Raw genomic sequence first — 15,403 nt, forward strand, 5'->3', positions numbered from 1 at the left:
CGGCAGTGCGGGGGGGGGGAGGGGTTACTGAGCAAACGGAGCCTGGGTGGCCACTGCTGGGGGTGGCAAAAGGAGAATGGGGTGGAGGATACACGTGGCCCGGGTGACGGGAGGTGTGGGCGGGGGGGGGAGCGGTCCCAGGGGCGGGGGGCGGGGGGGAGGTGGGGGCGGGGCGAGAGCGCCAGAGCGGCCGTGGAAGGTGTAGGAGCCGTCAGCGTGTCGGATGGCCGCGTCGCCCTGGATGTAGCAGCCCTGGGAGAAGTAGGCCGCCCAGCGGTTCAGATCGCCGCTCCAGCCCGGCTCTCCGTACCCGTCGGAGCTCCACACCTGCGTTGGCGCGCAAGGGCTCCGCTCAAGGCTCGGCCACACCGTTCGCCCGCCGCATTCCCTCGCGTGCTCTGTCGCATCTAGGTCTCCTGACCGTGAGCGCCATGTAAGGGTACGGCCGCCGGATGACCACCTCTCCCTTCTCGCCCGCGGCGGCCTCGCGCCAGCCCTCGCCGTCCGCGACGAGCACGGCGGCGTCGATCCAAGGCAGGGGCCAGCTGCGCGCGTCTGGCTGAAGCGGCTGGTCGTTGTTGCCGTGGCATCGGCTCCAGACGATGCCGCCGTGCTCGGTCGCCCAGTAGGAGTTGATGTAGTTTGGAGTGAGGTGGCGCATCGCAAAGTCGTGCACCACCGAGTTGACCTGCGGAGAGGGGCATGGGGGCCAGAGGGGTGAGCGGCGCGCCCTGGCGCAGCTCAACAGTCGGACCCCGATGAGGCGTTTGGAGGGCGAGCGGCATCCCGATGATGTCGATGGACACCGAGCATGTCCATGTGGCGTTATAGCAGCCGTTTCCAATGCGGAACACATTCGCGGGTGCAAATTCACAGCCGCCAGCCAGAGTGCACGCGCTTTTGGGGATGCTGTCAGTCTGCACTCAGTACGGCAGGGCAGGCGTCACTCACCGGCTCGGCGCAGAACGTCCCGAGGCGCAGGCTGCTCAAGTCGTGGCGCGCGAGCATGGCCTCGGCTTCGGGGTTGGTCATGATCATCCGGAGGAAAGTGGAGCCGGCCTAGTGCGAGGCGTGACGGGAAGGCGTGTGCTCACGCCGGGGGCGACGCCACATAAGTCGGGCGCTGGTTTCCAGACTCGCGAAGAGGAACGGGGGGGGAGGGAGGTGCTAGGTCAGAGGAGGGTGGGGCGGTGCGCACCTTGAGCACGCTCACGCGGTGCCGAGCGATGACGGCGGCGAAGCGGTCGGGCGGAGAGACGGGCGAGCCGTCCAGAAGGACTGAGGGTGTGCGGCTGAGCAGAGCGGCGGAGATCATGTACGCCTGGCCCGTGATCCAGCCGGGGGTGGCAATCACGAGCAGCACGTCGCCCGTGGAGGGCGGCGCCGCTCTGGCGGCCGCGGCCGTGGAGGCGGCGGCGTCGGGGCTCTCGCTCGCCGTGGCGAAGCCGGCTACCGGAGGGGAGGCCGCTGGGGCGGCCCTGGGAGGCGCGTCTGGGGCGGGGGCCCTTGGAGGGGCGGCGGGGAGGTCGAGCGCGATCGCACTGGTGGCGCACAGTCCGAGCTGGAAGCCGGCGTGTGAGTGGACGATCCCCTTCGGCTTGCCCGTCGACCCGCTCGTGTACAGGATGAAGAGCGGGTGCGACGCCTCGACGGGCACCGGCGGCTCGACCCGCCAGAGCAGAGAGACGAGCTCGCGGTCTGACCAGTCCTGGCGCACCGTCTCTGCCGCCGCGCCGGCCGCCGCCTCGAGCGCGAGCTGGGCCTGGGCGAGGAGGCTCTCGGCGAGGGCTGCGCCCGCCGGCCAGCCTTGCGTCTGCACGGTGGCGGGCGGAGGAGGTTGGCGAGGGCGGGCGCGCAGAGACGCAGAGAGTGGGGAGCGGGTGCGGAGGTGGGGCGGGCGGAGAAGCAGCTTGTGTGGCCACACCTCGTCGCCGCTCGCCGGGCCGGCGAGGAGGGCCCTGGGCGGCCGAGGCGCCGCGGCGGCTGCCTCGCGCGAGGCGGCTGCGAGGCCGCTGCTCGTGATGAGGAGGGACGCGCCCACGTCCTCCAGCCTCGAGCTGAGGGTCATGGCGGAGGTGCCCGCCGCGACCGCGACGAAGGGCACGCCGATCCGCTTGGCTGCCTGCGACGGGCGGCGGGGCGCAGTGCGTCTCGCCTCGCGCGTGGTGGCCGCTCTGGCGCGGCGGGCAGGGGCTGCTCTCTCCCGTGTGAGAGCTGTGGGGCGGCGGCAGGGGCGGAGGCAGGGGCGGAGGCAGGGCACGCACCTGGATCCAGACGACAGCCTCTTCGCCGTTGGGGAGGTGGACGGCGATGCGCGGCGAGGGTGTGGTGCCAAGCGCATCGCGCAGCGCGCGCGCCGCAAGCGTCGATCGCAACAGCAGCTCCCGCCGCGACAGCCTCCTCGCCGGTCCTGAGACGGGCTCGCAGAGGAACGCTGTCTCGGCACCGCCGCCGGCTAGCACGGGCTCGTCGCACTCGTTGAAGGCGGCGTTGGTCTTGGCGCCGACGAACCAGCGTGCGGTGTGCGGCCCTCCCTCCTGGCGCACCACCGCACCCCACGGCGACCATGCGGCGGCGCCGCCGGAGAGCCCAGCCGCCGATGCGCCGTCGGCCGCCCACCCAAGCCACTGGCCGGATGCCTGGTCCAGACGCAGCCACGCCCGGCGCTGGTCGTGGAAAAAGTAGAGCGAGCGGGCTGCCAGAGGGCCCCAGAGCCCCGATGGGTCTGTGTTTGCACTTGTCTGGAGTGCGGTGGCTTGCGCATTGCTCGAGACGCGTAGGCGACGAGCATTGTCCGCCGCGGCGGCTGGCCACTCCTGGGCGGCTCCTTCCGAGTCGCGCGCTGTTGCACCGGAGTTGGGTGGCGATGTGTTGACGTCTGGCTCGCCGTCGGATCGTTTCGTGGAGGTGCACATGCCCTTCTGGCGGGGGACACGAGCGCACACGCGTAAGTCTGCCGCCGACACTTGTACCGCGTCTCTGAGTGCATCTCCGCGAGCTGGATTCGTTTCGGCGGCGGCGTCTGGGCGCGCGGCGAAGGTCACGCGCCTGGGGGGGATGCAGAAAGGGGAAAAGTAGACAGCAGCGGAGCTGTGTGTGTGTGTGTGTGTGAGTGTGTGTTGTGTTTGTTTGTTTTGTGTGTGTGTGTGTGTGTGTGTGTGTGGAGAAGGCGTGTCTCTCACACTCATGAAGAGAGGAGGTTGCTGGGAGCCCTGGCGCTGCACCTAGGTGCAGCAAAATTGGCGTGAGCAACTGCGAGGCATGAAAGCCAAGAAGCCAAGTGCTAGCAGCGGCGGCGGCGGGCGACAGACAGAGCGGAGAGGTGGGTGAGTGGCACCGATCCCTACGCTTCCAGCCGCGCAGCACGGTGCCACCCTGGATGCTTGTGTGGGGTGCGGGGACGCCGCAGCCGGATGGATGCAGCCACGGTCGCACAGGCGGCTCGGTGGCCGTGTGTGCCGGCCGCCGTTGTGTCTTTCGGCCGCGACTAGCGACGGCGAATGGGCAACCTAGGAAGGGAGCGCGCCTGCTGCTCGCCGAATGTTCTCGGCCATCCATCTGTCTTTAGGCCGGCGTGTTTTCGCCAGGCCGCACACGTCGTCTCGAGCTCGTTGGGCCCGCGCGACAGCGTCTCGGTGTACGAAAAAGAAAACTCGTTGCGCGTGCCGTCCTCCCATCCCTCCCGTGGATTGCCTGTCTTCTTTCTTTCTTTTTCGCGATGCGCCCTCCTGATGCACTTGAGCACTTGACTTGAGCACTGGATATAGGGTCGATTCCGCATGGTAAACAGGACCCCTCGATCGTCTCGCCGGTCGACGCACCCCCCGTTCGCGGGCAGGGTCTCTCGCGATGATCTACTTCTTGCTGCTGGCCTGCTTCTCTTCCTCACTCATGTACTCCGCCTCGGCGAAGCTGCATGCAGCAGCGGCACGCGTGTGCCTGCTCCTGCGGTGCACAGCCACAGGGACCTCGACCTGCTGGTCGGCACTTGTGCTCGGCGTCGTAGGCCACGCTGGTCGCTGCAACAGCACGACTCGCGGCTGGTTCACGACTACCCCGGAAAAAGTACCTCTCGCCACGGGGAGACGCCTCTACAGCGCCTGAAGACATAGAAAAAACAACGGCTACCTGACTGAGTCTACCCTAAGAGCGTCCCGCTCCCCGAGCCCGAGTCCCTTCCAGCTACCGACGCGATTCTCAATGGCACTTGCAAATCCACGTACCCGCGGCCGCGGGCGCTCGCTGCCATCAAGAATCACAAGGACTGGTTCGCGCACCAGGAGCTCGTCAAGGCGCGGGATGTGCACGTCAAGAACTACCCGTCCCTCGGAGACAGCGCCGTCAACAACCGCGAAGCCGCGCGCTTCGTCTCCGCCTCAACGCCTTTCGCCGGCAAGGCCTTCGATGTCCGTGTCGACGGTACGTACGCCACCGCCCTCTCCTCCGACACCCTCCAGGACGAGCTCCAGCGGAAGCTCGGCCTTTGGCTCTCCGCGGCGCTTCCCACCCTTCGGGTCGCGCTCGAGCGGGGCATGCCAGTCGATTTCTTCGGCGACTACCTTTACAACAAGGCCCACCACCGGCGGCCCCACGACGGCGTCCTCGCCGCCTGGGAGGACGCGATGCGCGCCCCGGCCAACGCGCCGGTCGTGCACGGCGACAAGGAGAAACCAGAGCTCACCCGGCAGTACAACGAGGGGTACAAGACTGACCTCGCAGAACCCCATGCGGGGCCAGGAGGGTGCGATGACGTGAATGAAATCAAGCTCTGGACGCCCCTCCTCAAGACCTCCTCGACGGGCGTTGGCAACGCCTCGAGTGGCGGCACGCCCGCCTCCGTCGGCCACTCCTACGCCTTCGGCAACACCGAAGAGAAGGCCCGCCGCCTGAACATGGGCTGCAAGGCGCGCGGGCAGCCCAGCCAACCCTTCTCCCACAAGACCGGCCACGGCTACGTCAAGGCGCGCATCGCGGTTTCTACCACGACGCGATCTTTGTCAAGCGCAACAACTTCAACCTGCTGCTCCACGAGACGTTCGGCGGCGGCTTCTCGCCCACCGCCGTTCTCAAGCTGCGCCGCCTCGCGCGCAAAGTCGCGCGCGGCAGCGTTGACCGCACGGCCTACTCGCCCAAGTACTCGCTCTCTTTTATGTCCCACCATGCAGAGCGCATCTCTCTCTCTGTTGTGCGAGGCGTGAACCGCGCCATTCGCTCTCACCTGGCAACCCTGTCTGCACGTCTCGCGCGCGCGTGAACAGGGCTCCAGGCCCCAAATTACGTGTGAGTGTTAGAGTTGTTTGGTATTGCTAAAAATCTCAAGACACAACAAAAGGCGGGCGCACAACATGATGCTCCTTCGACTTAGGGAGCGGTTCAGATGCTGGGCGGGCTTCAGGCTGGTGCTCACGCGAAAAGGAATCGACGCGATGTACAAAGCATACAAGAAGGGGAGAAAGAAGAGGAGAGGCGCCAGTGATGACGAAGCAGAAGCTAGTGCAGACGAGAGCAGGGCAGACCCGGGGACTGGGGAGCCGGAGCAGACGGCATCGGCCGCCGAGGGAACGTTGGGAAGAGGCACGAGGAGGGCGGCGACTTCGACCGACTATGGAGGACCCGTCGCCAGACGACGCAGGGCAGAAGACGGTGAGGCGGAGCAGACGCGCAGGGTGAGACGAGGGAGGGAGCAGGACTTTGCGGAGATCAGCAGGAGGATGTACGAAGAGATTAGGAGCAGCAGGGACCCGAGGGACCATGCGGAAGACGGCTAGTGCTAGTCCCCCATCGGGAGGACGACCCCGGCTAGTCGCCGACCACACCCACAAAGAACCCTGCACAAAGATCGCAAGGGCGGGGGCCTGTTCCTTTTTACCCATCTCACAGTAGAGAGGTGTCCGTTTTTATTTATTTAGGGCGCACAACACGATTGAAGAAAGAAAGAAAGAACACACAAGACACAACCCACAAGGCGCAAGGGAGGGATGGGTGGACGGCACGGTTTGGCCAAGACATCCGTAAAATTGATACCTGAAAATACCTCAAATGAGTAAGACGACCGGTGTTTGCCAGCGCTCTCCTCGATGGCCTGTCCCCCTGATCGTCCTTCCAAAATCCTGCTCCTGCAGGTGGGGACCCTTTCCTCGTCGTGGGTCATTTCTTTCTTTTTTTTCTCGATGGCCTCCCACCGCATCGGCGCGCGCGTCGCGGGCCTCTCGCCAGCGCAGCTGTGCGCCATCATCGAGGCGCAGGCGGGCGCGAGCGACGCCGCGCTGCGCGTGGCGGAGGAGCACGCCGCTCGGCTCGTGGAGCAGCCCGAGTGGGTGCTCTCCGAGGTCCTCCTCTCGCCGGACCTCGCCCCGCACATCCTCGCCCAGCTGCCGATCACGGAGCACGCCGTCAAGGGCACGTGCCGCGCGTGGCGCCGCGGCTGGAGGGAGACGCTGAAGAAGCGCGAGAGGCCGCGCTTGCTCGTGTTTGGCGGCCAAGACAGGTATAACGATGGCGAGTTCGTCAACTCGCTGGAGCGGTACGACCCATCCACGAATGTGTGGGAGGAGGAGGCTGTGGCGCCAATGCCTTCGACACGAAACTATGTCAGCACGGCGGTGCTCGATGGCAAGCTCTACGCGGCGGGCGGCCAAGAGAGTGAGGCTGACAACGCAACTTCCAACCTGGTGGAGCGGTACGACTTGGCTACGAAATCGTGGGAGGAGGTGGCGCCAATGGCGACACCACACGAGACTCACGCCATGGCGGTGCTCGACGGCAAGCTGTATGCGGTGGGCGGGCAGGATGCCTTCTACAACCTGCTCAGCTCGGTCGAGCGGTACGACCCGGCGACGAATGCATGGGAGGAGGTGGCGCCGATGGCAGAGGCGCGGCATTCTCACGCCGTGGCGGTGCTCGACGGCAAGCTGTATGCTGTTGGCGGGTACGGCGGTGGCTGCCTCAGCTCGGTCGAGCGGTACGATCCGGCGCTGGACGCGTGGGAGGAGGTGGCGCCGATGGCGGAGTTGCGGTATGATCACGCCATGGCGGTGCTGGACGGCAAGCTGTACGCGGTGGGCGGATGGAACGGCGGCCACCTCAGCTCGGTGGAGCGGTACGACCCCGCGTTGGATGCGTGGGAGGCGGTGGCGCCGATGGCAGAGGCGCGGGAGGCTCATGCCGTGGCGGTGCTCGACGGCAAGCTGTACGCCGTGGGAGGCTGCAACGACGGTGGCGCCAGCAGCTCGCTTGAGCGATACGATCCCGCGACGAACGCGTGGGAGGCGGCTGCGCCGTTGACGACCGCCCGACTTATTCATGCCATCACCGTGGCGTAGGGTTCTCTGGAGGGTGGAGGGCAGAGAGGCAAGCAAGGACTTTAACGGACCCCTCCTTCGCCAGTCAGCAGTGTTTGCCGGAGGGAGGTTGCAGGTTCTAGCAGCGCATTTTGTAAACCGGTGCCCGGCGCCGAACCTGTCGTCGGGCAGCACAGCATTGTAGATCCCTGGGCGAGGGTAAGGGTAGGTGGAGTTAATGGGACAGGGTAGTACTGAGGGTAGTTCGTTCTCTCTAGCTCGGCCGCTCTTCTAGCTCTTAGCATGAGCTGCGCCCTGTGTCCGACCCCTTTTGCGCAGCAGGGTGAAATTCTCAAAAAGGTGCAGCACTTCTAGCCGACATCGACAAAAGTCCCTCTCTAGCGCCAGCCCCGCGGCGAGCGGCCCCGCCGGAGGCGAAGAAAATTTCGCCATCTAGCGCTCGCAACACATAGATTTGTGCATAAATCAACACCTCCAATCTTCGGGGGAGTGACGGATAAAGGCGTGCGAAAGCAGCGAATCCAAGTGATGGCCCGCCGCAGGCGAAGAAAATTTAGGGTTGGGGTTCCCCAAAGAACTCTGAGAGGATTTCGGCGGCCGGCGCGCCGAGCGCACAGCGGTTCGCGCTGCCTGCTCGCGCTGGTTCCACGAGGGCCCGGCAAGGTCCACGGCGGAGCTGGCGGTGGTGGGAGTGGTGGTAGGAACGAAGGCGCACCTGTCGGCGATTCACCGCCGTTCGTTCCCGTCTCTCAAAGCTGGTTACACCGTCGATGCGCACATCGAGGCGCTCGTGGACGAGAGAGACGTCGCCTCCTCTTTCGTCCCGGGGCACTGTTCACGCCGGAAGGCCCGTACACTGCCAAGTACATTAGCCTTCATCTCTCCTACCGCCGGCCGGGAGTGCAGCCGCCACCAGTGAGATTGTCCTCGACGTTGGCACCTGCGAAGTAATGAACAACAGGCAGTGCGTCATATGGCGCTATGATAGCCCTGCGGTGGACGTCCTCGACGCAGACGAGGCGGAGCTCATCTGCGCGGCGCAGATCGCCGACTGTCTCTCCCTCCCTGCGCGAGTGGTTGCACCGCCCTGGATGAGGCATCTGGGCTGGGGCAGGGCCGTTAGTAGAGGAGGGCGACTGAGGGCGCGAGGCCGCCAATCGTCAAAGTCTGCTGCGACTGACTGTCGGTCACTGACTGAGCAATGAGCAATCGCATCGGCGGTTTCACTCACGCTCACAATCGGGTTACATCCAGGTCTCTGTGCGGGATGTGCTGGGGGGCTGCCCCCCAGTCGATTGCCGCATAGTTCGTCGATGTAACCCTACCAGAAAGCTGTATTCACACCTACCCTTCCAAAAAAAGAAATGTCCCTGCTTTTGTCGAAGTAACGAAGATCCGGCGGGTTTATCGGAGCATCACCCAGCAGCACCTTAAACTTTTAGGCCCTCCAAATTCGGGTCGGAGCGTAGCGGAGTGGGCCCCGAGTTTGAAAACAAAAAAAGGGGCAGACGCTTGCGTCCTTTTCGCCTCCCCGACTCTGTCAACCCGCAGCAAACTCGCCCAGTGGCCCCAAACGACACTTTCCCCCCGGCGCTGGGTTCTGACGTTAAGAGGTTGCGAGGAGGTTTCTCCTACTGAATTCATGACCCGGAATGACCTAGAAGGCGGCGTTTTCACGGCCGGAGGAGCCGAGAAAAGCGCTCTGGGCATAGCCGCAGGGCGTCGTGCGGGCTTCGGATGCCCGCGCGCCCGGCGCGCGGGTTGGTCAGCGAGGTTGGGAACCACGCCGTGGTGCGCCGTGCCTCTCTCGACTACATCTACTTCGGCACCGAGCAGTACCATGAGGTGTCCTATGACATGGGAGGCGCGCAATGCCAATGGCGCGCCCTGCCGCCGGTGTGTTCCGCGCCCACACACCAGTCGACCTGCTCGTAGGCGAGGTTGGCACGTGTCCGGCGCTCATCGTGTCCGTCTTCTACGAGTGCGACTCGTCCAACGACAGCAAGACCGTGCACACCTCTGAGTATGTCTACACGTACTCGTTCCGACACCTCACGGCGTACCTCCTGGGGCTAGCGAGGCCAGACGCACGCGACAGCAGCGAGGGCTATGAGGTGGGTGATCCTGTGGAGAGCAGGTGGAAGAGCTACTCGGGCGGGTGGCACTCCGGCGTCATCAGCGAGGTGCACCGACCCAAGCGGCGGCGCGGCGGCGCGGCCGGCGGGCGCGCTGCCGGCCCGCGCTACACTGTCAAGTACACAGAAGACGGCACCTCGGAGACGGACGTGCCGCCTGGCCGGCTACGGCACGCAGTCTGTCTCTCCAGCATCATGCCCGCCGCGGTGATCGAGTACATGAGGCGCAGCCCGCGTAGCGTGGTCCTGACCAACCACGCAACGGCGGCCGACCTCGAGTCGGTGCTCCCCGTGGTGGGCATGCTCGCGCTCGCTGCTGACGATTTGGTGCCCGACGCGGCGGGCGAGCGACCGCGCGCTGCCGACTGCACATACGAGATCCTCGGCACCCTCGAGTTCGAGTTCGAGAAGGGCTGCCCCTCACGGCCCGTCTCCTTCAAGCAGTACCAGCGCGGCGCGCCCCTCGCCTCGCTCCTGCCCGAACGCATCGACACGCCGAACGGCGTGAAGAAGCTGATCGACCTCATGCCCGCACCCATCGTCCCGTCTCCCGCCTCGAGCGATCGGAGCCGCGCTCCCACCCTCCCGCCTCTCCCGCTCGCGCCTGGGCCAGTGTTGCACGGTGCGTCGTACTGTGGCCCCGCGTCTTGCTGATGCTCCCGCCCGCCCCAGGCCGCCACCTGCATCCCCCCCTCCCCCCCTCCTTGTGCACCCACCACGCAGGCGAGCAGCTGTCGCTCGAGGTGTGCGACCACCTCGTCCGGTGCGTGTACTACGAGCGCGACGGAGTTCTCTCGATAGCCTACGGCGTCTCGGCCTCGCCGGAGGGCACCATCTCGGCGCGTCGCATCCTTACGGCGGGGGAGCTCCCTGCTGTCGTCACGGACCCGGACAGCCTGGCGATGCTCAAAAAGCCGGCCGCAGAGCGCCCGTACTTGCACAAGAACGGCGAGGTCGTCATCTCCGACATTCCTGTGACGATTGAGCCCTCGCAGGTTCGCGCGGTGGGGGTCTGCACGGCTCCCGCTTTGGTCTTCAACATCGCGCTTGCTCGCGGCGAGGAGTCTGTCGCCTCCTTCACCTTGGCGCTCTTGGATGGAACCCTCGTGGTGCGCTCAGCCCTCTCCCCTCTCCCCTCTCCCCCTATAGCCACCCTCGAGTGCCCCTCACCCGGCGTGACCCCGACGCCCACGACAGTGGGCTCGGGTCCCGGAATCTCCATCACACGACCCGCGCTGCCTCCACCCCGCCCCCACAGCTGTAGCCTCACCTCTGCCACACCTCTTCCCTGGCGTGCAGGCGACGCGCCAGCCGACGCAGCAAGAGGCACGAGCGGGCGAGGTCAACTTCCTCCTGCCCCCCCTGCAGCGCAAAGCATTGCGGCAAAAAGTGCAGCTCTCCGTCATGGCGCGCTTGCCTAGAATCCCGCCCTTCCTTCCACACACATGAACTAGCCCACCCCGGCCCCTCTTGCATGTCTCAGGAAAGCATGCTGAAGTACCTCAACTCCGCGAAGGCGATCGCGCCGATGAGGCGCCGAGAGCCCCCCCCCCCACACTAGAAAAACACAAGAAAGAAAAACACCTGGCCCCCCTCCCATTCAACAAAACACGAGGGGCCTAACAGCCATGTCACTACGTATCCAAGAGGGAGCACAAAGGAGAGTCTGCATACCGCAAGACGCCTGTGGTGCGGCCCTGGCGGTTGTGAGTTGACAACCTCATTCCCCCCCTCCCCCCACCCCCTCCCCCCCCCCACCCCCTCCCCCCCCCCACCCCCCACCTCCGTCTCACCCTCCACCCTCCCTCGCTCGTAGGCTTCTCCTGGAGAACTGGTCGGTCCAGAATGCGATGGTGCTACCTTTCTGGTCGGACTCTTTCCTCCGCTCGGGCAAGGGCGTGTCCGACGCAGACCGAGTGATCTATCGCTACTTCTTCCGCAGCCTCGAGGACTTTGCGCGCATCTTCGGCTTCTCCGCCCTCCAGCTGCCTTCCACGAGCAAGGAGCAGCACCGCTTCGCCGAAATCTCCATCTACCCGCTGGGCGACTCCGAGCTCGCGGAGCTGCGCGCGAGCGACGAGTTCGGCGCAAAGGCCCGCCGCGGGCCTCCATTCAACTCTGCCCACTGGGTAGAGTTCGAGCCGGCGCGCGAGACGCTCACGCTGTGCGTTGGAGCTGCTATATTTAGTGGCTCCGTGCCGGTCGGAGGTGCCTCGGTGCCCCCGCCTCCCTCTTTCGATGCGCTTGCGGGTGAGCTGAAGTATGTGCTGTCCCTTGGGTGGGTGCCTGTGTCGACTCACGCGCCCGGGCTCACTCAGCTGCGTGAGCATGCCTCAGCGATGCCGGGCAGCCGCTTCTGAATTATTTATATTTTGCTTTAATACAACACCATATCTGACCGGGCCAAACCGGAAAAATTACTTTTTCCTCGCCCGCGCTTCAGGGCGATGTCCGTTCTTGTGTCCGCCTTGCCCACCACCACTCCCTTGCCAGACACGCCGCCGCCCGCCCACCTCCTCTACCTCCCCACGGACCTCCTCGTGCGCGTCGTCTCTCGCTGCGACCCCCTCGACATCGCTCGCGTCGCGGCCGTCTCGCTGCTCTTCCACGCCTCGCTCGCGGAGGACGCCATCCGCTTGTGGGCGCAAGAGCGCGGCTTCGAGCTGCTGGCGCTGCCAGAGGGCGAGGGCTGCGCCGTGTGGTGGCTTTGCGTTGCGGCGCTGCTTCGTGAGTCCAACCCGCCAGCGAGGGCGGCGGCAGCTGGCGGCACAGCCTCTTCATCGACGGCGTGGGGCGGCTCTCGTCGTGTGGATCTGGCTCTCGTTGTAGTGTGTGGACCAGGTGGCTGTTTTGGGTCGGGCACGACGGACGAGCCCCGGCACGGGCGACCGCCTCACACCGCGGCCCCCCGTCGGACTCGGCGACTGCGCGCCTGCTGCAGCCTGTGCCGGCCCCGAGCTGTCAGCTGTCGGTGTGCGTGTGTATCAGCCGCCCTTAAAATTCCATATGAGTGGAGCCGACTGCCCGGCGGCCAAGCGCAAGCGCGCGCACGGCACACAGGGGCGTACACACACCGAGAGGTGCACGCACAAGCGAGACATGAGTCATGACCCTCCGCTCAGCGGAGAGGTCACGTGGCCATGTGACCACGTGTCACCGGGTCAGGAGAGAGAGAGAGAGTCATCGACAGGACACAGGAGGGGGAGAGACGGGAGAGGGAGGGAGAGGGAGGGAGAGGGAGGGAGGGAAGGAGGGCGTCGCCACGGCGGCGGGCGAGTCGCCGAGCTGCGGGAGCTCTACCGGCCGCCCGACATATGCGCCGCTGTTGGCGGGAGGACCGCCTACGGAGGGTCCGGACAGGTGAGGGGCAGCCATGTGGCAAGTCCCTGCTTACTCACCTTCACCTATGCAAGTGGATCCGAGGGCGCCGTGGGGGTATGGGTTGGGTACGCAGGCGTACTACTACGTGGGCACGCCCTACCCCTCGCCTGCTGCTGCGATGGCCGCCACGCCGATGCAAGTTGACCACGGCGCGGCGACGCGTCTCGACTTTGGGTCGCCGCAGAGCTCAGTTTGCCGCGTCGAGGCGCCGGTGCCACGGCCGGGGAGGAAGGCCGCGCACAGCGGAGGGGCGGCGCGCAGCCCGCTCTCGCAGGTGCCATCTGCGACCGCTCAGGGAGCGGCGCCGGCGGCTGGAGTGATGCCAGCGGCTGCGGAGGCGGCAGCAGCAGCGGCGGCGGCGGAGGCATCAGTCGCTCAGCGCATCGCTGTGGCGGAGGCGCGTGCGAGGGCGGCGGCGGAAGCTGCCGCCGATGGGCGCATTCGAGCGGCCGAGGAGCGCGTGGACGCAGCCGAGACAGCCCGAGCGAAAGCTGAGGCTGAGTTGGCGGCCTGCCGGCTCGCTGTGAATGAACTCGAGCGGGCGGCTGTGAAGGCCAAGCCGAGCTGCAACCCGAACTACCTGCCGTCGGAGGCATGCTTTGGCGAGTCGCTGCAAGAGTACAAGCTCGGCAAGAAGGGCCACTACTCTCCACAGCTTCGACGGCACTCCGGCATCCGGCGCGATCCCAAACACGATCCAGGCCGAATGGACCCAGCTGATGAAAGTCTTCGCGTCCTGGGGTGTGGTAAACTAAAATTCTTTTTTCTTGCCGCGAAACCAGGAACTCGCGCTCTCTTGTCACGTGCCCGTCGCTGCCCGTCGCTGCTGGTTCCAAGACGCGACGCGCATGAGCAGACGCCACCGTGCGAGAGGCACAGCAGCCGCCGCTGCGACCGACGGCGCTGCAGCGGCACCGGCTGGTCGCACACGTGGTGCTGCAGCAGCAGCCGCACCGGTCTCCCCCAGTGCGGACGTCCGAGACTGGGTAGGGCCTCCCGGCAGCTCGGTGGCCGACACACGCGACTCTCCTGCTCTGGAGCCTCCGCTTCCTCGACAGATGCGGCAACCAGCGCCAGGGAGAAACAGCGCCAGGAGAAGCGCGACAGACAGGAGCGATTCGGCGGCGCCGCCGCTGCCGCGAAGCCTCAAAAGAAGAAGAGCCGGCGGGGCGGTCGAGGCAAGCGGGGCCGGCAGGCTGGCGAGGAGCCCCCGAGCCCTCAGCCGCGCCGCAGCCGCCGCCGCGGGGGAGGGGTGCAGTAGAAGAGGGTAATTGGCACCTGCAGTTGTAAGTACGTGTTGCCATGCACATTTTGCAGCTGCTGCGAATGAAGGACCAGAGGGAGTGGCTGATAGCGGGTGTTGCGTGTGTCTCGCCCCGCAGCCCCGAGAGGCCGGAGAGCCACCGCACAGCAGTGCACGCCACGGTGGCCGAACTTGTGGCCGATCTGCCACACAGCGCCGGTTGATGTACACTCTGCGTACGCAATCGCTGCCGGCTATCGCCTACGGAGGCAGTGCACGCCCTGTCCGCTACGCGATGGCGAGGCAAGCCATCGGCGGCATCAGAGGGCGAGGCAATGGATGGCACATCGCACCGTCTCAGAGTCAGACACGCCATGGGCGGAACTAACATGTCAGGCTGTAGACCGTGAGTCGCAAGCTCTGCTCTGCTCTCATAGATGGTTGATGGACAATCGGCATGGCGGACGAGCCTCCCCACTCTTCTGGCGTGTTGTGGTCCGCCGGCTTTTCTGGTGTGTTGTGGTGCGACGACCGAGTGCTGCTCGCTCGAGGGTCGTGAGGTGTGCAGTCGGCTCCATCTCGATGAGCATGCCCCACGCCGAGCGAAGGGTCTTGACGAGTCGCTTGAGCAGGTATTTGTGTCTTGTCGCGTGCTTCGCACGCGGGTTGACCATTGCGGCATCGCCGAGTTCTTCGTGCGGCTTGCCGTTTGGCGCCTTCTTGCCTGAGCGAAAAGAATTGACCCGCGCCTGCGACAAAAGGCGGTCGCACACGCACGATTCACACGACAGACAAGGGGCAGACGACGGCTTCCTAGGCCGTCGTCCTCGCCCCAAAAGCCGCCGTCCGAATTCCCCTCCTCCGACACCCGCGGCCCCACCAGTCTCGGTGAGCCGTCAGCGCCACGGCCTCGCTCGCGACGAGAGATGGGGAGAGGCAGACGCCCGAGGGCTAACGACGACCATCGGTTGTGTTCGAAGAGCCTCATGCACTGACAAACCTGGAACGGGGCAGGGTGGAACCTCGCGATCTAGGGAGGCTCGGCTGGCGCCGGGTGTGGACAGGGGACACCAAAGGCCTTGCTCCATTCCTCTGCCACCACAAGCGTCACTTTCTCCACAATCTTGCCGTCCATTAGCCGCCACGCTTGGCGGCCGTGGCGGTCCCAACGCATCCCCTCGCCGACACGCGTCCCCTCACGGCCCAGAGCATCGGGGCTGCCCTGGAAGCTGCAGACTTCAACCTCCCCATTCGAGTAGGTGACAGTCCCCTTGCCACATCGGCGGTCGTCCACCCAGTCTCCGTCATACACTTCACTCACTGCCAGACCCGGGCTGAAACCG

General features: G+C 65.8%; 2 protein-coding genes across 2 annotated transcripts in view; one reads left to right on the forward strand and one right to left on the reverse strand.

Annotated features, from left to right (window-relative positions):
* The window catches only part of PKS6 (polyketide synthase), a gene marked incomplete at both ends in the record, with an annotated part of 39,849 nt that extends 36,934 nt beyond the window's left edge, over positions 1-2,915 (reverse strand). The window contains 7 exons of the mRNA XM_005792970.1: positions 93-327; positions 422-688; positions 952-1,059; positions 1,199-1,478; positions 1,554-1,708; positions 1,925-2,122; positions 2,265-2,915. Coding sequence (XP_005793027.1) covers positions 93-327; positions 422-688; positions 952-1,059; positions 1,199-1,478; positions 1,554-1,708; positions 1,925-2,122; positions 2,265-2,915 — 1,894 coding nt within the window. The remainder of the gene's footprint in view (positions 1-92; positions 328-421; positions 689-951; positions 1,060-1,198; positions 1,479-1,553; positions 1,709-1,924; positions 2,123-2,264) is intronic.
* A 3,255-nt stretch (positions 2,916-6,170) lies between these two features.
* EMIHUDRAFT_222717 (hypothetical protein) lies at positions 6,171-7,655 on the forward strand (the record flags this gene model as incomplete). Its single annotated transcript, XM_005792964.1, has 3 exons — positions 6,171-6,403; positions 7,406-7,499; positions 7,623-7,655. The coding sequence occupies 3 exons, from the start codon at positions 6,171-6,173 to the stop codon at positions 7,653-7,655; spliced, it is 360 nt and encodes a 119-aa protein (XP_005793021.1).
* Positions 7,656-15,403: the final 7,748 nt, after the last annotated feature.

The sequence above is a fragment of the Emiliania huxleyi genome (genome assembly GCF_000372725.1).
Source record: "Emiliania huxleyi CCMP1516 unplaced genomic scaffold EMIHUscaffold_104, whole genome shotgun sequence".
Taxonomy (NCBI): Eukaryota; Haptophyta; order Isochrysidales; family Noelaerhabdaceae; genus Emiliania; species Emiliania huxleyi.